General features: G+C 36.7%; 1 protein-coding gene across 1 annotated transcript in view; it reads right to left on the minus strand.

Moving 5' to 3' along the window:
- Positions 1-6,806: 6,806 nt before the first annotated feature.
- Positions 6,807-21,210, minus strand: part of LOC148941776 (uncharacterized) — a 39,312-nt gene continuing 24,908 nt past the window's right edge. Inside the window, exons 4-5 of the mRNA XM_089103602.1 lie at positions 10,469-10,675; positions 6,807-7,004 (exon numbers count right to left, since the gene is read on the minus strand). Coding sequence (XP_088959728.1) covers positions 6,807-7,004; positions 10,469-10,675 — 405 coding nt within the window. The remainder of the gene's footprint in view (positions 7,005-10,468; positions 10,676-21,210) is intronic.

Here is a 21,210-nt window from a genome sequence, read left to right on the forward strand (position 1 = left end):
CCTAAAAGACAAAATTTCCAGAACTTTCAACTACGTTGAACAAAATGGATATCTCAAAATTTTAATTCAATGTGTTTGGGGAAATGGTGGGCATGAGAGGGGCGTTAATCGCTATCCAATCACTTTCAACTATTAAAAAAGAAACTAGGCCTTTCAATTTCCAGTTCAATGAGCCCTTTTGAAGTTTCTACGACAAGGCTTTCAATAAAATCTTTATATGCCCCCAGGGCTTACAACCCTTGCCCTGAGGGCTGTGGGCGGAGGGGTTTTCATCGTTAAAGACCTAAATTCCAAAACTTTCAACTACGTTGAATAGAATGGCTATCTAAAAATTTCGATTGGATGTGTGTCGGGGACTGATGGGCGTGGGGGGGGGGGCTAGTTGTCGTCCTATCACTTTCGACTATTAATAAGGGCACTAGACCTTCGAATTTTCTATCGAATGAGCCCCTTTTGAAGTTTTTGCGACAAAGGCTTCTATAAAAACCTTATATGTCCCCGGGGCATAACTTAAAACCCTTGCCCTGAGGGTTGTGGGGGAGTGTCCTCCTCAAAAATATATTTTCTATCTAGAAATCAACTACACTGAACAAGATGGCTATCTCAAAATTTTTATTGGATGTGTTTGGGTGAATGATGGGCGTGGGGGGGGGGCTAGTTGTCATCCAACCACTTTCGACTATTAAAAAGGGCACGAGCCCTTTGAATTTCCAATCGAATGAGCCTGTTTTGAAGTTTCTACGACAACGCCTTCTATAAAAACCGTATGTGCCCCTAGGGCATAACTTAAAACCCTTGCCCTGAGGGCTCTGGGGGAGTGTCCTCCTCAAAAAAATATTTTCTATATGGAAATCAACTACGCTCAACAAAATAGCTATCTCAAAATTTTGATTGGATGTACTTGGAAACATAATGGGCGTGGGGGGAGGGCTAGTTGCCCTCCAATCACTTTCGACTATTTAAAAGGCCACTAAGTCCTTTGAATTTTTAATCGAATGAGCCTTTTTTGAATTTTCTACAACAATGCCTTCTATAAAAACCTTATATGCCCCCAGGGCATAACTTAAAACTCTTTCCCTGACAGTTGTGGGGGAGTGTTCTCCTCAGTACGAAGTGCTCGGGTATGGAGAAAAATAAAAACACATTGTGCCCACATCGTTCTTTAATTAGGCAGCGCTAGTGCGCTGCCTAAAATATTGATTGGATGTGTTTGGAGAAAAGATGGGCGTGAGAGGGGGGGGGGTTAATTGCCTAAAAAACAATTTAGACTCTTGAAAAGGGCACAAGCCCTGTGAAATTACAATCTAATGAGCCTGTTTTGAAGTTTATTGTACAACACCTTCTATAAGAACCTTATATACCCCTAGGGCATATCTTAAAACCCTTTCCCTGAGGGTTGTGGGGGAGTTCAAAAATAGATTCACTATCTGGAAATAAACTACGCTAAACAAAATGCTTTTCTAAAATATTGCTTGGCTGGTGTTGGAGAAAAGATGGGCGTGAGAGGGGGGTTAGTTGCCCTTCAAATCACTTTCGACTATTAAAAAGGGCACTAGCCCTTTGAATATCCAACTGAATGAGCCCTTTTTCAAGTTTCTACGATAAAGATTTCAATAAAAACCTTATGTAACCCCAGGGTATAACTTATAACCCTTGCCCTGAAGACTGTGGGGGAGGTGTCCTGCTCAAAGGTATACTTTCTTGAACTTCGAACTGCGTGGAACAAAATGGCTATCTCAAAATCTCTATTGGATGTGTTAGGGGTATTGGTGGGCGTGGAATGGGTGTTGGTTGCTTTCAAATCAATTTCGACTATTAAAATGGTTATTAGCTAATTAAATTTTCATTGTAATGATCCATGTTTATTTTTAAACGACAATGGTTTCAATAAAAACTTTATATGCTCCCAGGGCATAACTTACAACCCTTGCCCTGACGGCTGTGGGGGGAGTGGTTATCATCTATAAAGACCTAATTTCCAAAACTTTCAACGATGTTGAATAAAATGGCTATCTAAAAATTTTGATTGGATGTGTTTTGGGGAATGATGGGCGTGAGGGGGGGCGGGCTAGTCCAGGGCATAACTTAAAAACCTCGCCTTGAGGGCTCTGGGGGAGTGTTCTCCTCAAAAATATATTTTCTATCTTGAAATCAACTACGCTCAACAAAATGGCTATCTCAAAATTATGATTGGATGTTTGGAGAAATGATGGGCGTGGGGGGGGTAGTTGCCCTCCAATCACTTTCGACTATTAAAAAGGCCACTAGCCCTTTGAATTTTTAATCGAATGAGCCTTTTTTGAATTTTCTACAACAATGCCTTCTATAAAAACCTTATATGCCCCCAGGGCATAACTTAAAACTCTTTCCCTGACAGTTGTGGGGGAGTGTTCTCCTCAACAACATATTTTCTATCTGGAAATCAGCAACGCTGAACAAAATGGCTATCTCAAAGTTTTGATTGGATGTGTTTGGGAGAATAATGGGCGTGGGGGGGCTAGTTCCCCTGCAATCACTTTTAACTATTAAAAAGTGTACTAGCCCTTTCGAAATTCCAATCGAATGAGCCTGTTTTGAAGTTTCTACGACAAAGCCTTTTATAAAAACCATATATAACCCCAGGGAATAACTTAAAACCCTTGCCCTGAGGGTTGTGGGGGATTGTCCTCCTCAAAAAACATATTTTCTGTCTGGAAATCAACTGCGCTGAAGAAAATGGCCATCTAAAAATTTTGATGGGATGTGTTTGGGGGAAGGATGGGCGTGGGGGGGGTGTAGTTGCCCTCCAATCACTTTTGACTATCAAAAAGGACACTAGCCAGTCCAATTTCCAATCGAATGAGCCCTTTTCGAAGTTTCTACGACAACTCCTTCAGTACGAAGTGCTCGGGTATGGAGAAAAATAAAAACACATTGTGCCCACATCGCTCTTTAATTAGGCAGCGCTAGTGCGCTGCCTTAAATCTTGATTGGATGTGTTTGGAGAAAAGAGGGGCGTGAGAGGGGGGTTAATTGCCTTCAACTCCCTTTCGACTCTTGAAAAGGGCACACGCCCTGTGAATTTCCAATCGAATGAGCCTGTGTTGAAGTTTCTTTTACAACACCTTCTATAAGAACCTTATATACCCCTAGGGCATATCTTAAAACCCTTGCCCTGAGGGTGGTGGGTGAGTTCAAAAATAGTTTGTCTATCTGGACATCAACTACGCTGAACAAAATGGCTTTATAAAATATTGATTGGATGTTGTGGGAGAACAGATGGGCGTGAGAGGGGGGTTAGTTGCCCTTCAAATCGCTTTCGACTATTAAAAAGGGCACTAGCCCTTTGAATATCCAACTGAATGAGCCCTTTTTCAAGTTTCTACGATAAAGATTTCAATAAAAACCTTATTTAACCCCAGGGTATAACTTAAAACCCTTGCCCTGAAGGCTGTGGGGGAAGTTCCCTGCTCAAAGGTATACTTTCTTGAACTTCGAACTGCGTGGAACAAAATGGCTATCTCAAAATCTCTATTGGATGTGTTTGGGGTAATGGTGGGCGTGGAATGGGTGTTGGTTGCTTTCCAATCACTTTCGACTATTAAAATGGTTATTCGCAATTTAAATTTTCAATGTAATAATCACTTTTTATGTTTACACGACAAGGGTTTCAATAAAAACTTTATATGCTCCCAGGGCATAACTTACAACCCTTGCCCTGAAGGCTGTGGGGGGAGTGGTTTTCATCTATAAAGACCTAATTTCCAAAACTTTCAACTATGTTGAATAAAATGGCTATCTAAAAATTTTGATTGGATGTGTTTTGGGGAATGATGGGCGTGAGGGGGGGGGCTAGTCCAGGGCATAACTTAAAACCCTTGCCTTGAGGGCTCTGGGGGAGTGTTCTCCTCAAAAATATATTTTCTATCTTGAAATCAACTACGCTCAACAAAATGGCTATCTCAAAATTATGAGTGGATGTTTGGAGAAATGATGGGCGTGGGGGGGGGGATAGTTGCCCTCCAATCACTTTCGACTATTAAAAAGGCCACTAACCCTTTGAATTTTTAATTGAATGAGCCTTTTTTGAAGTTTCTACGACAACGCCTTCTATAAAAACCTAATATGCCCCCAGGGCATAACTTATAACTCTTGTCCTGAGGGTTGTGGGGGAGTGTCCTCCTCAAAAACATATTTTCTATCTGGAAATCAGCTACGCTGAACAAAATGGCTATCTCAAAATTTTGATTGGATGTGTTCGGGAGAATGATGGGCGTGGGGGGCTAATTGCCCTCCAATCACTCTCGACTATTAAAAAGGGTACTAGCCCTTCGGATTTCCAATCGAATGAGCCTGTTTTGAAGTTTCTACGACAACGCCTTCTTTAAAAACCTTATATGCCCCCAGGGCATAACTTAAAACCCTTGTCCTGAGGGTTTTTGGGGGAGTGTCCTCCTCAAAAACATATTTTCTATCTGGAAATCAGCAACGCTGAACAAAATGGCTATCTTAAAATTTTTAATCGGGAAAAGGTGGGCGTGAGAGGCGGGTTAGTTGCCCTCTAATCACTTTCGACTATTTAAAAGGGCACTAGCCCTTTGAATTTCCAATCGAATGAGCTTTTTTAAAGTTTCTACGACAACGCCTTCTATAGAAAACCTTATATGCCCCCAGTGCATATCTTACAACCCTTGCCCTAAGGGGGACTGTCCTGAAAAACATAATTTCTATATGGAAATCAACTACGCCGAACAAAATGGCTATCTTAAAATTTGGCTATCTTAAAATTGATGGGATGTGTTTCGGGAAATTGTGGGCGTGGAAGGGGTGTTAGTCAACTTCAAATCACTTTCGACTATTAAAAAGGACACAGGCCACTCCAATTTCAAATTGAATGAAAACTTTTCGAAGTTTTTACGACAACTTCTTCGATACGATGTGCCCTGCTCTAAAGGGAAAAATTAATAAATAATGCATAGTGCCAACATCGTTCTTATAGTCCCCCAGGGCATAACTTAAAACCCTTGCCCAGAGGACTGTGGGGGAGTGTCCTCCTCTTTACTTAGTCCCCGTTTTCTCGTTCTCGAGTGTGCTGCCTATGATTTATGCAACAACTTTGTATATAAACCTTATATGCCCCAGGGCATAACTTAACCCTTGGACTGAGGGCTCTGAGGGGGTTATCATCCTAAAAATCCTAATTTCCAGGACGTTCAACTACATTGAACAAAATAGGTATCTCAAAATTTTGATTGGATGTGTTTTGGAAAATGGTGGGCGTGAGAGGGGCGTTAGTCGCTATCCAATCATTTTCAACTATTAGAAAAGGCACTAGCCCTTTCAATTTCCAATTGAATTAGCTTTTTTCAAGTTTCTACGACAGTGCTTTCAATAAAAACTTTATATGCCCCAGGGCATAACTTACAACCCTTGTACTGAGGGCTCTGAGGGGATTATCCTCCTAAAAGATCTAATTTCCAGAACTTTCAACTACATTGAACAAAAATGTTCAATGTTATCTAAAAAAAATGGGGGAGTGTCCTCCTCTTTACTTAGTCCCCGTTTCTTGTCTCGTTCTCGACTACGCTGCCTATGATTTATGCAACAACTTTTTATATAAACCTTATATGCCCCCAGGGCATAACTTATAACCCATGGACTGAGTGCTCTGAGGGGGGTTATCATCCTAAAAGTCCTAATTTCCAGTATATTCAACTACGTTGAACAAAATAGGTATCTCAAAATTTTAATTCGAATCGTTTGGGAAAATGGTGGGCATGAGAGGGGCGTTAGTCGCTAACCAATCACTTTCAACTATTAAAAAAGGCACGAGCCCTTTCAATATCCAAGTGAATGAGCCCTTTTGAAGTTTATACGACAACGCTTTCAATAAAAACATAATATGCCCCCAGGGCATAACTTACAACCCTTTCCCTGAGGGCTGTGGGGGAGGGGTTGTCATGCTTAAAGACCTAATTTCCAAAACTTTCAACTACGTTGAATAAAATGTCTATTTAAAAATTTTGATTGGATGTGTTTGGGGAAATGGTGGGCTTGAGAGGGGGGTGAGTTGCCCTCACATCACTTTCGACGATTAAAAAGGGTACTAGCCCTTTGAATTTCAAATCGAATGAGGCCCTTTTGAAGTTTCTACGACAAAGCCTTCTATAAAAACCCTATATGCCCCCGGGCCATAACTTAAAACCCTTGCCCTGAGGGCTGTGGGGGAGTGTCCTCTTCAAAACATATTTTCTATCTGGAAATCAAATACGCTGAACAAAATGGCTATCTCAAAATTTTGATTGGATGTGTTTGGGGGAATGATGGGCGTGAGGGGGGGTGGCTAGTTGCCCTCCAATCACTTTCGACAATTAATAAGGGTACTAGCCCTTTGAATTTCCAATCGATTTTTTTTAAGAAATCAACTACGCTGAAGTAAATGGCTATCTCAAAATTTTGATTGAATGTATTTGGGGGAATGAGAGGCGTGGGGGGGGGGGCTATTTGCCCTCCAATCACTTTCAACTATTAAAAAGGGCACTAGCCGCTCCAATTTACAATAGAAAGAGCCCTTTTCGAAGTTTCTGCAACAACTCCTTCGATACGAAGTGCCAGGGTATGGAGAAAAAAAAACACATTGTGCCCGCATCGTTCTTTACTTAGGCAGCGCTAGCGCGCTGCCTTTGATACAGAGAATTCATGTACAATGTCCAACACTATGCGTGCACCCCCTAATAATCAAGAGACTTTCTCAGAACTTTTGTCAGCTCTGAAATTCTTCCATCCACAATGAAGTACAGAATATCTGATTACATGGAATATAGGAATTACAAGATGTCTGCGATTTCTTTTGGCATGAACACATAATTGATCTGTGTGCTACTAACAACCGAATGTACTGGCTTTTCTATTTTAATTGTATGCTGTTTGCACAAGCTTTTAGTTCCTTCAACCATCTTAAACCGGTGCTCTTGAGATTGGAACTCTAGAACGTGCTGTTTGACTTCTTGAAAGAGAATGAATGTCTGAAAGAAATTTGAATGTGAACTTGAATTGCTTGGATGAATAATATATCGGACCAAAGATACTGCTCTTTATTTCTAGAATAAGCAAGAACTGGAGATCCATTGCAGCCAGAAACTTCAGAGTAGTCTTCTGTTGAATTGCCTTCGTCTGACATAAGTCTGTGTTTGTAGACTAACACCTTAATGCAACCAGATCTACTGGACAGATAGAATGCGTCATTAGGCTAGTCCAAACTGGACGGCACTAGTTCAAACTGCCGGAGCCGACCTTCATTCCATAACTGGCAGTGCTGATCTTCTGATCAGATGAAAGGCAATACCTTAAGTTTGTGTCAGTTAGCCGCTCAATCCTCTTTTCTTCGAGTTCTTGTTGGGTTCTAAGAAAAATTTCATGTATCTTTGAATCATCTTTTTTGTGTCCAATTGCTTTGAAATGGCTCATAAAATTGATATACTATTTGAGTTATCCTTACTCTTTGTCTGTCCACGTTAGTTCTGCACTAAGATGGATAATAGTTTATCATAAACAAGTGAAATTACTCATTTCTATACAACTTCAAAAAATTTATGCCAGCTTTGCCTCTCACAGCCACTATCTGTCTTGGCTTCACTCTAATTAGCCATGGGTTGGCACTCAAGCCTTTCATCACTACCAAAAAGTTAATCAAATTCAAAATCAACAGACCCGGAATTTTCCTTTGTGGAAATTTTTGTTTTCCACTTTTTTTCCACTTAACTTTTATTTTCCTTAACTTAAAAAAACTTAAATTAACTTTTAACCTTTAATTAAAATTTAATTTAAAATTAAATTTTATTTTCCATGGAGGAGAAAAGCGGATTTTCCGGCATTATTTGAAGAGATGATCAGACAATAAAAAAACAAAAGACATGTTTTTTCAAATAATAATGAGCAATATTAAAATTAAAAGAATGGATTCTGTATATGAGATGGGGCTGCTCCCTCCACAATACTTCGCCTTTAACGTGAAGAGCGGGGGATTGAAACCCAGGCAACCCCCTTCATGTATGGAACAATTTTTGTTCGTTCTAATTTGAATGTTGCTCCTTACTTTTGAGTTGAAATTTTTTTTTATTTAATATAATAGAGAGGGGGACTCCCCTTGTCCCATTGTAATTTACATGCCTGAGACGCAATTAAGGGTCAGCACTCTTCCTCAAAACCTATTGGCCATAGAAATCACTGGAAAGCTTGCAAGATTGAAGCATAAAAAATTTTTGATTGTCGTTAATTTGAATTAAGTATTAAATGGATAATGTTGAGCACACTCAAAAGTTCTGATTAAATTTCAGATTGCTTATTACAAATCGAATTAAGTCCATAAATTTGTACTAGTAATGGAAAAAGTAAAAAAATAAGTTGGTAGCTGACATGAATAGTGTTTTTTGCTATGTTGTTAGTTTTCGCGAATGTTATTTCGTCGAATAAATACATTTAATGTTCCCCCAACTTAATCCACCTAATTCCTCTAAATTAGACCGCTGCTTCAATATGGTTTAAACCCCCCCCCCCCTCCCTCTCCAGAGATTTTTCTTTGAAAAATGCATCCTGAATATTACAGAAAGTTTGGTATTTTGCCAAGACTAATATTGAAGAATTATAAATTTCCCCTCACATGTTGAGTATTGGAAAAATATTTTCTATATATTAAATACACTGTTGTATTTTAATATATTTATTTGTTCATTGAAATTTTACCGCATAATCTGCCTATTCGAGTAATTTAATATGACTGTAAAGAATTACTTTTCCTCTTGACATATCCGAGTAAAATCTTTAAGCCTCCCCTTATGATAAATAGTACAATTTCGCATTAATATTTAGGTCTTCTCATACAATTTAAAAGTTTTGTATTAGTTATAAGCGAGATAGAGCTTTATGACCCTTTTTTAAACTGGTAGCCCCTAACCCTCTGAGCTTTCACATCTGTGTAAAACAAAAAACTAACCTTTCCGCTTTCAAAGCCAATTGATTTTAAGTAATGATGTTTGTATTTCTGTCAAATAAATACATATTTTGTTCCAGCCAAATTATTCAGGTATCATTTTCTGTTAGTTTTTAAATCCTGTGTATTAAACTTACATCCTGAGTTTGGAAATCTCAAAAATACTCCTTGAGGCTAAAGCTACGACTGTTCCAAAGCAATGTTCTGTCAGTACTGCTTTATGGATCTAAGACCTAGCACCTGAATCAGCAACAGGAGAAAAGAATACAATCATTCCAAAACACTTGTCTCAAAAGAATTCTAAATCGGTTACAGTATAGTCAGAACATACTTTAACAACAGGCTAAATACCCGAATTGGAACCTGATTTCATCGATTACGTTGAGCTTGTTGTCTGCTAAAATCACCAAAACGGGCAGTGGTGTAGTCGGCTAAACTTTCTGTAACAGTTGGCATCTATATCACTCTGTGTAATATTTTTATATCATAAGGAGAAACATTTAGTTGACACAAGGTATTGAACTTATTTAATGTACATTTAGCGTTTAGTCTAGGACCCAGCCTCTGAAAACTGACACAGGTGTGGTCAGCGAGATGACCGCGAAACAGAGGTTGGACCCAACGTAACTGACCATGCTGATTCCGAAAACGACCGTTTTATTGTTGAGAAATGTTAGCGTTTCGTTGTAAGACCAAAGTTTTAGGTTTCTTCAGCTTTTAGCTACAAATAAAATGTGTAAGTGTCAAAGTAAAGCCAGAAATGCATCGATTCTAGAAACCTAATATAGGAAACGTTGCGAATTCATCTCGCAGCAGAGAAGAGGAGAAACTGAACAGCTAAGAAGCTTTTAACTCAAAATGAAACAACTAAAAGAATAAATGGCTATTACATATAAGAACGAATCGTCCAAATTTCAAAACTCATTTTCCGAGGACTCATCTGCCGATTCGTTACATTTTTCTGCACACTGACACAACAAATCACAACCTCTGTTCTTGTCAACACACGGGCAGGCTCTAGAGCAAGTTTGGCAAAGACAGTATTCGGGACTGGTACCTTGTGGGAAAGGATCTCCCCCCATTGGAACTGGACAGATTTTGCCTTTCAAAAAAGTCCAGCCGAATCAAGTAGGGTCAACTGGCAAAGGCCTTGGCAAGTTCACTTCCAACAGGAATTTGACCTGTAGCAAAGAACGCATAGCGTGAAAAGAAAAAGCGTCATCCGTTGAAGGCAAGTATTTCAGTTCGCGTTTTCTCGGGTACAGGTGAATGCGCAAATCGTTCAAAGATCCGAAGTCACCTGGGTCTTTGCCGTACATTGCTATGACTACCTTTCAGCAGGCAGATGTAAATTCTTCCAAGACAGCTTGGGCATCGTTACACCTTAGCCTCACAATCACGTTCCGGATATCCTCATAGAGGTTCCATCTTTCAACTGCTTTCATAGGTAACATTTTGCCTTTTTGCCGTAACGATCATTTGCTGCATCGAAAGATTAACCGTACTTCCTGAAGACTGATACATTTGGACACTCTCTACCATTTGAGACTTGAGTTTCAACATCAAGTAGTGAAAATGTCTCCTATCTTCCGCCTCAAACGTATCAGATTTGCCACTTGCTCCGGTCAAGCTAGGGCCAGATTCAACTGGCACAGATTGCTCGTCCACAGATGCCTCAGTATCAGTCTCACAATTTTCCAGATAGCTCTGTGAGGCAATGTCCAAACTGGTTTTGGAACTTTCACTTCCGTCACTATCAAACAGTTCGTGGTAACGAACTGTAAGTAAGGAGCGACCCGGCTCAATAGTAACCGAAACTCTAAAAAACGGGATTTTGATACCAATAGATACATCAAAAGAATCAGATTTTAATTCTGATTTCAAATATACAAGTTTCATTAAGTTTAATCTTACCCATCAAAAGTTACGTGCCTGAGAAAATTTGGCTGATTTTCGAAAAAAGGGGAAAGACCCCTAAAAGTTATAGAACCTTAATGAAAATCACACCATCATATTCAGCGTATCAGAGAACCCTACTGTAGAGGTTTCAAGCTCCTATCTACAAAAATGTGGAATTTTCCATTTTTTGCCAGAAGAAAGATCACGGATGCGGGTTTATTTGTTTGTTTGTTTGTTTTTTTTTTTCACCAGGGGTGATAGTATCGACCCAGTTGTCCTAGAATATTGTGGGAGGGCTCATTGGAACGGAAATTAAAAGTTCTAGTGGCCTTTTTAAGTGACCAAAAAAAATGGAGGGCAACTAGGCCCCCTCCCACGCTTATTTTTTTCCCAAAGTCACCCGATCAAAATTTTGAGATAGCCATTTTGTTCAGCATCGTCTAAAATATGATAAAAATGTCCTTTAGGATGACTTGATCCCCCAAAGTTCCCAGGGGGAGGGCTGAAAGTTATGAACTTTACTCAATGTTAACATATAGTATTGGTTATTGGGAAGTATACAAACTTTTTCAGAGGAGATTTTTTCTGGTAGGTGGGGGCCGGCGCGGGGCGGGGGCTATATGGACGGATCTTTCCATGAAGGAAGTTTTCATGGGGTAAGGGACATTGCTATGAAGGGGGCGCCGGATTTCCCAGCATTATTAAAGAAAAAGATCAGGAATTAAATAAAAAAAACAAGTTTTTCAACTGATCAACTGATTGTGATTAAGAGGTCATTTTTAAAGAACTGGAAAAAAAATTCGAACTATCAAACAGTTCGTGGTAACGAATTGTAAGTAAGGAGCGACCCGGCTCAATGGTAACCGAAACTCTAAAAAACGGAATTTTGATACCAATAAATACATCAAAAGCATTAAAGTTTAATTTTGATTTTAAACGATCAAGTTCTATCAAGTTTAAGTTCATCCATCAGAGATAACGCAACTGAGAATCTTTATCTGATTTTTAAAAAAATGAAAAAAGACCCTCTAGAAACTATAGAACCTTAATTATAATTACACCATCATATTCAGCGTATCGGATAATCCTACTGTAGAGGTTTCAAGCTCCTATCTACAAAAATGTGGAATTTTGCATTTTTTGCCAGAAGAAAGATCACGGGTGCGTGTTTATTTGTTTGTTTGTTGTTTTTTTTTTCCCCAGGGGTAATCGTATTGACCCAGTGGTCCTAGAATATCGTAATAGGGCTCATTGGAACGGAAAATAAAAGTTTTAGTGCCCTTTTTAAGTGACAAAAAAAAATGGAGGGCAACTAGGCCCCCTCCCACGCTCATTTTTTTCTCAAAGTCACCCAATTAAAATTTTGAGATAGCCATTTTGTTTAGCATAGTCAAAAATCTAATAAATATATCTTTTACAATGACTTAATCCCCCACAGTTCCCAGGGGAAGGGCTGCAAGTTATGAACTTTGCCCATTGCTTACATATTGTATTGGTTATTGGGAAGTATACAGAAATTTTCAGGAAGAATTTTTTCCGGTGGGGGGGGGGGGAGTAGGGCTGGAGGAGGGGGTTACTCTGGAAAATCTTTCCGTGGAGAATGTTTCTTTGGGGTAAGGGACATTTCTATGAAGGGGGCGCCGGATTTCCAAGCATTATTTAAAAAACGATCAGAAATTAAATTAAAGAAAACAAGTACTTTCAACTGAAAGTAAGAAGCAACATTAGAACTTAAAATGAACAGAAATTATTACGTATATGAGGGGTTCTCCCCCAAGTCAATACTTCGCTCTTTACGCTACAGTTTTTTTTAGTGCTTTCAAAAGAGCTATCTATTCTAATTAAACGGCCTTTGTGATTCAGGGGTTTTTGAATTTAATTTTTTTTAACTTTTTAACGTAAAGAGCGTGGTATTGACTAAGGGGAGAACCCCATCATATACATAATAACATATACGTAACAAAAAAAAACAATAAAAAAACAAGCGATACGGCTCAATAGTAAGCGAAACTTTTAAAAACGGAACGTTGATGTCAATAAATGTATCAAAAGAATGGGCTTATAATGCTGATTCTAAATATATAAATCTTATTAAGTTTAGTATTACTCATCAAAGGCTACGAGCCTCAGAAAACTCACCTGATTTTTTAAAGAGGGGAGAAACATCCCTTACAAGTGAAAGAATCTTAATATAAATCACTCCGTCAGATTCAGCGTATCAGAAAACCCTATAACATAGGTTTCAAGCTCATATCTGCAAAAATCTGCAACTTTGTATTTTTTGCCAGAAGAAAAATATGCGAATATAGAAGTTCGTTACGTAAGTTAATTTGTAAATTACGTCAGAACCAAATTTAGAGACAGCCATTTAGCAAAAGAAAAGTAAAATTTTTATGCAAATTTTGTTTACTTATTAAATGACGGCGAGCCAAAATAAAAGCTGCATTAACTAAAAAACGATCAGAAATTAAATAAAAAAACAAGTTTTTTAAACTGAAAGTAAGGAGTGACATTAAAACTTAAAACGAACAGAAATTATTCCGTATATGAAAGGGGCTGTCCCCTCTCAACGCCTCGCTCTTTACGCTAAAGTTTGACTCTGTCTCACAACTTTATTTTTTAAAACAATAAAAAATTTTAGCGTAAAGAGCGAGGCGTTGAGGAGGGGACAGCCCCTTTCATATACGGAATAATTTCTGTTCGTTTTAAGTTTTAATGTCACTCCTTACTTTCAGTTTAAAAAACTTGTTTTTTTTATTTAATCTTCTATAAAACGAACAGAAATTAATTGAAAAAACTTTTTCCGCAAAATAAGTTTTTCAAAGAGAAGTAAGGAACTCCACTAAACAAAAATTAGTAAAATTAAAATCGAATAATCTACCAAGCGTGGAACTACCATAAATCAGCATCTATAAATGCACTAAACATAAAACTAAAAGAAATTAAAATAAATACCCGAGAAAAACACAACACGACTATGCCTTCCCAAGGCCAGAACATAATTTTCGCTTTACTGAAAAAAAATACAAATGAATGCGCATTGTCAGTTTAACATACACATACTGATATTTAGTAATCAAAATGTTAATATTATTTGATTTATTAAAGTTATAAAAGTAGAAACATTTATATTTTTTCAGTAAAGTGCAAATTCCGTTCTGGCCCTTGGAAGGCACCGGGGTTTTGATCCCAACTTATGTTAATTTCTGCTCGTTTTGAGTTTGACTTGGTTATTTATTGTAATTTTTGTTCGTTTTGGGTTTCATTTATTTATCAATGCTGATTTGTGGTAGTATCACGTCTGGTAGATTATTTGATTTTAATTTTGCTCATTTTTGTTTAATGGAGTCCTTCACTATTCTTTGAAAAACTTCTTTTGTGGAAATGGTTTTTTAAATTTATTATATTAAAACAGCTTTGAGTAATGTTCAGAGTTACTAAAGATTTGTCCACTTACTAAAACAGAAATATGATTTTCAGGATTATCACCTTACTGCTATTTACAGTATCAGTTGTTTTATAGCTCCTAATTACGACATAACCAGCTACCATATACCATCTTCCAAACATGCTCAAGGAAAACATCTTAATTTTTCTGAACTTGATTATAATTTTTATTTTAGTTTTCTTGGAAGTCAAAAAAGGGATACAAATTTTTTAATTGAAGATAATAAAAATTATTTTGATTGAATAAATTGAAACTGAAATATTCAACTGTGTTTTAGATCGGCAGTAATATCCCGATAATTATTAAATCGCTATGAGACGTTTGTGGTTCGGTGACAGCAAGAGACAATTTTTTTTTCTAATGAAGATCGAGTTACGGAGAAAAAAGTCTTCTATAATCTTCAAATTGTCTGTATTTTTGTAGCACAAGATGAAAATGTTTTTCTAGCCTATTCAATAACATAAATAAGATATAAAACATAAATTTTGTAGCCCTAAAAATAAACTTTATAGGGGTCAGGTAATATTAGACTTGAGATCGAACACGGAGCATCTCGTGGTCTTGTAAGGTAAACGTGAAAATCCCATATTTGGGCTCTTTGGTCTGTACAAGAAATTTTCACTTTCATCAAATTTTAAAAAATTTTGAATTTGAATTAAGCCTTAATAAGTACCTTAACCCCTAAAAGGGTCTTAAAAAGGATTTAGATCTTAACAGAATTTTTGAATAAGTAAGAGTTATTATCTTAATAACGGTTTTGAGGACTAGATCCTCTTCTCAGCCTGGTGGGTGAGAAAAAAGGAAGGATTTCTAAATTAGAGTCACCAGCACCTCAACAGGAATTGGGCCCCAATCAAACTCTAGTTGCAAGCAAGAATCGGTATTCCCAGTGTCCTTTCTACGCAAATAGTGATTTAAAGGATTGATGAATTTACTAAGTTTGACAGAGTTGTTTCTGTATGGTATTCTACACTAAAAGTATCAGGAAGTATAATCTTCCCCTTGAAAGTAATTACATTGTTTTATTTATCGTCTCAGCGTCATTTTATAGACCCAAGTTTTCAAGCCCACAAAATTGAAAACTGTTGTAGATGACGTTGGCATGGTCTTCATTCAGTGTGCGACGACTGCACATCCCAGACAAAGGATATTTTCTTTTTCGGGGCTAAGCTCTAAGTTACGCCCATACTCAAACGGTAGCACCAACAGTTCCGACGTTTTTGTGTAAAAGATTTTCTAGTTTGAAATTTAGAAAATAATTTATTAGCCAAATAGTCGCTAATTCATTAACAGCCTGTGCAGAACAGACAAGGAACAAACACGAATGCCCCATCGGTACCAGTCCGGTATTGATCCTTGAACTGCTGAGGAAAGGCGTTTGGGGTACCAGCAGGTCCCAAGGGTTTTTTCAACTGTTTTATAGCACAGACAATGGAGAGTCAGCTGCTTGTATTGTCTACGGTCTTGAACTTTTTATATAGGAATGTTCGGATGGATATTGCAAAAACTGGTGCGGACTTTTGTTTTAACAACGACGTTTTAGCTTACTTTCTTAGTATTTCGTGCTGTACGAGCCTGTTGAAGCACCAGTTGTCTAAGGGGAATCAAGTGCCGCACTTACTCGTAAGGTTAACCAACTATGTCTTAAATTCCGTAATTACGTCCTGTCGATGCGTAACCCGCTACCTGCTCTATCTCAAGCTGTAAGAATTTCTTGTTATTACATGTATAAATTTAATCGGGGTTGTTTACTAAGGGACAAATCTCTTCTTGGAATCACCTTGGAAGTGTTTTGTTTGTATGATTTGTATCATAACAAGTACCAAGTGAAAAACAAGATTGTAGACGAGGCAGGGGAAGGATTTGGAAAGAGTAGTCGGTTTTGGGAGCTTGCTGGTGTTAGTTGCTTGGCTTAAGATGTGAGTACAAATAAATTGTTCCTTTGAGTTTCAAAATGCAATTTTTCTCCTTTTTTCCTCTCTCTACAGCGTGAAATTGAGTCTCGCTGTAATAATTTAAATAATAAGGAACATTTTGTTTTCTCACATATTAGTTATTAGTTAGTTTATTTTAATATCACAAAACTCTTATTTCAGTATGAAGATTATGCAAACATTGTACTTATATTACAAGTTATAAATCTCTTTTGATTTTCTTTTAAGATTTTCTTTTAACCAAAAACCATAATTCTTTTCAAAATAAAACCTTTGCTCTTTTTTAACCCTTGTGTTGTGTTCATTTTATCTCAAGTCTTAGGTACTGGTTATTTTTAGCACTTCTTCTTATATTTATTTATCTTCCTTATATATTTATTAACCAGCAGAGTTTGATGTCTGCACGCTACTCTAGCTCTTACTAATCATACAGACTCTGTTTAAACTGGTTTACAAAAAGGTGGCAGCGGTGGGATAAAACCCCCTCCCAACAAAATTAATGAAGTCTGTAAGAAATGTCCTTCTAATTTTAAAATTAATATCAAGTTGCTATGAATCCGGCTTAAGCCAATGCCCTTTCAGGGTATTGAACCAAATGAACTTATCTTTGTAATCCTTTCCCTGTACACAAATTCCTTATTTTGCAATACAAACCCTTTCTTAGAAGGATGGAATTTAGCTACGTTTGTTTGACAAATAGAGGGGGAACATATCTTTTTATAGTGTGACGCTGACGATAGAAGTCAGTTGGGTTTTTGGCTTTGCGCAAGCTTTTGTATGCATGTAGAATGTAAGTCTAATGTGTTCCTTGCTCTTTCTTGATTCTATTATGTTAAAATCCTAGTAAATGGGTATATATCCCATTCTTTAATATTATTATTAAATTCTTCTAAGCAGGAACATGTTAGCCTTAATATTTTAGTTATAATGCTTGCTTTTCTTTAATAATAATAAATTTTACTTCTAGAAATTATATGAACAAGAATTGATCTTTGATTGTGAATAGTAATTATTGAATATTGATTTATAATGAACTAATTTTTAACTAAAAGGTTCTCTTCTTTAATAATAAAATCTTAGTTTTTCTTATACCTGTGTTGTCTTGTATATTTTATCACGATGATCAGGATTTTGTCAAGATATCTCTCTCACTTGGTTCATTTCGTCTATTGAGGCTTATTTAGGGGTACTCGGGTCTCATGGCTGAGTTTGGGCATGGAGTCATCACCATGAGAAGAACCCCCCCCTTACAAAATGGTGGCAGCGAAAACGCGATGCGATTCTTTTGCATTAAAAGCGTCTCTTTTTAACGCTACGCTTAATTTTGAGGGAGCAGAATCTTGATTATAAATCCTTTTTGTTGATTTTTTAATACTTAAATTACCATAATTAATTGAATCCCTTTAATTTTTCTTCGTCTTCACTGCTTGCCTGTACGCTTATGCTTTTTTTAGATTTATAAAAATAAGACTAACCGCAATAATAAAAACAGTCAAATAATATATGGATATTGCTCAATTTGGTACCCTCATAAAGGAATTGTTGGTTGGTGGAGTATAGATAGTTGCCTTTTCCTCAGTTCCAGTCCACTCAAACAGGATTAGTTGGTTGCTTAAGTTTGGTAAGCTATAATTAATTTCTCCTTAAGTAATGTCCCTACCTCGGGAAAGTGATAAACCGGAAGCCTCAGCCCTTGGGCAAGCTTCTAATCTTAATACAGGAGCTACACCAGCTCCAGTATACCAAAAAGTAGCTTATAGTATTATCCATTGTCCATTATAAAAAGAAGTTCTTTAAACCACAACAAATTTCTAGTTTGGTTAAATATCTTCAGAGAGTTTGTAGATTAATGGGATTAGTAGAATCAGTTTATGACCGAGAGGCACGCTTCCTTAATGTTTGATGAACCGTATAGCTTGTATTTAGAAAAATATGTGACCGCTACACATTTTTCTGGGCTAAAAGAATCCCTGTGCTCTGCTTTTCTTAATAAAATTTCACCGACCGAAAACATTTAACATATTATGCAAGTTAGACATGAAAATAATGAGCCGGTCGTAGGATTTTTTAATGCGTTTTAATGCAGAATTTGAGAGCTACTCTTCTTTAGTTAAAAATGTTCCGGGGCGTGCATGCCTCCTTTCAGTTATTGATTTATTTAAATAACAGGCCTTTGAACAAAAAAATTACATGAGAATATCAGAAGATTTATTCGCAAAAAAAAGGATTGCGCAGATATTACACAAATATTTTAGAATGATAGAGTGTAAAATAAGACACTTAGTCTTTTCGGGGATTTTTGGTAGTTGACAATTGCCTTTCGCCGTAATCCTAGGGTTCAAAAATATGGAAGGACTAGACAGTCCCTTATGCTTTCGTGAAAGGAAGTTAGAATTTTGAACCAAGGCTAAGGATTAAGCAGGCTTAATGATGGATTAGCATATAGGGGTGTATTAGTGATTTCTGATATACCTGTTGACCCTAGATCATTTAAAAAGTGTAGATTGTAAGCTAGTTACTACAGAAAATATCTCAATTATTGATGGTGATAATTTAATTATTGTTCCAAAACCAGAATATGAAGAATTTCTTTCTACGTTTAACCTTTAAACGTACAAAAATAATTGTTTTCCGAGAGCTAGTTCAATTGCTCTTAAATAGTGACAAATGCTTTTCTAAAGAAGCGTATGACCAATGTATTTTTAAGCCTAACGGTTTTTAAGCCTTGATGTACCATTTGAACCATAATATAAACTACCTAAGTAGTTTAGAATCCCTCATTAAATGGCTTTGTGCTAAAAGAACATATATACACTATGCTGAAATCCAATATATTAGAGAAAAGGGTCTATCCTGTTCCTTCACCTGTTTTCCTTATAAGGAAATATTCTGTCAGTAAAAATAAGGCTCTTAAAAGAAACAATGCTCCAATTCCAGTTAATTTACGTACAGTTAATAATAACATGGAATACAGCATTCCTAATTCCTTGAACTTCTTACATTTTCAAAATTTGTCAAAAGGAGTGTTCTATAGTGAATTTGACATGCGCAGTGTTTTTTTTCAAATTCCCATTGATGAAAGATACCAAAAATTCCTTTTTTTTTTATCAACTTTAACTGGCCGCAGCCATTGCTACACAAGAATACCACAAGGAAGTTTATTTGGGCCAAAAGCTTTCGCTAGCTTCATGGATAAATGATTTCCAGGAAGTTACCGTTCCTTCATTTTCATTTTTTTTTTTTATGATATATTTACTAAATAAAACCTAACCTAATGAGCGTTTCTTTCATGTCAAGATATTTTTCAGGCGTCTAAAAACTCACAACAATTACTTATTAGCTTCTAAATCATAAGTTTTAAAGAACCTGTTCCTGTATTAAGATATATCGTGTCGCCTGACAAAATTAGACCTCAAGTATCCAAATTGGTTGCTATAGAAGAACAGAAGGGCCTGAAAATATTCCTATTTTTAAATTATTTGTTGACTCTTCTGAAAATGGAACCGGGGCTGTTCTTTGTCATGAAAAGGATTACGGAAGGATGGGAGTCGGGTTTTTTTTTTTTAATAGTTCTCTTTAAACCATTTTCCAAGAAGTCTTCTATCGTTAGGGAGCCATATGGCTTATATAAAACTTTGAAGAGCTCTCAGATTCAGTATTATTTGGAGAAGATTGTGAAATATTTATGCGGATGCTAAAAATTTAAATATTTATGTAAAGATCAGGATGTCTCTAGAAAGATGTACCCGATATCATTACTTATTGTGGATAATCCTTTATATACGCATGAAACATATTCCTGAGATTAAGATAATACTTAATATTTTATCGAGGCCAAGTCGAGAGATAATAGACAGCAGTCAGATCTTATATCCGGTTCTTAACGAACGAGAAATTTTAGCAGCGGGCATTTTTTTTTTATTAGTAAACCTAATGTAGCTTACTTAGGTATGCAATCTGAGGAATTAAACCACGGACAAATACGGGATCCCGAGAAGAGACTTAATATTGATTTATTGAAAGAGCCGGATGTGTTAAAAGACAACCGTGCTCAAAGGAGGAGCTCCATATATGATAAGCCCGCCAGGTCACAAGTGGATACTGACCCCACATTCCTGGTGTGAACCAGGGACCCAGAAGGATTGGCCAATCCGCGGTGAGCATAGTGTCTACCGCATTTTTAATTTTGATGATATGTATCTTGAAAAAAAAAGAATATGATATTTTATAGTCTCTTCATTGTTAGTTCCTATTATTATTGTTATTAAAAGTTTGATTAAGTTCTGTATATAATAAAGTATTCTCCGAATAACCATTATAGTATAAACCAAAAAGCGCGCTCTTAACCCTCTATTTTGATCAGTTTGCCTAGAGTGATGAGTCCAGGCAACTTAAAATTATTTCATGATTATTTATTGTTAAGTAGCAAAACCGGCTACGAGAGAACGTTGTGAAAACTCGACAGTTTTGTGTTTTTGAAAATAAGGGCTTCGTTATTAAGGAATTTGTTGTTAATTTTTAATTGTGTACCGCGTAAATAATAAACGGAAAAAAAAAAAATATATGCATATACATATATACATTTATTTAAACCTCTGAGAAAAAAAGGTAAATGACTAAACTGTATTTTTGTTTGGGTATTGATGGATAATTTAATTTAGTTAATTATGATATTGTAGCAAAAGGATTCCAATATTATTATAAAACCACAAAATCGTAAGACAAGAAGTTTGATTCCAAATTAAGAGTGAACTGGTCAACTGAGTGCAATGGTCACGGAATGAAACGACAAAATTGCAATTCATTAGAATTGATCTTTTCTTGCTTTCTTCTTTTGCCCTTAGCCCCAACGAAATAGATGTAGTTAGTACTTAGAAAGACGGTGACGGATTTAGTTGTGATAGATGGTTTGGTTATGTTTTAGCTTGATGTTTGGGTTATGTGTGATTCTTCCCTAGTTA

This window comes from Artemia sp. Qi Xiang Cuo, chromosome 17 (genome assembly GCF_049724085.1).
Source record: "Artemia sp. Qi Xiang Cuo chromosome 17, ASM4972408v1, whole genome shotgun sequence".
In the NCBI taxonomy this organism is placed as follows: Eukaryota; Metazoa; Arthropoda; class Branchiopoda; order Anostraca; family Artemiidae; genus Artemia; species Artemia sp. Qi Xiang Cuo.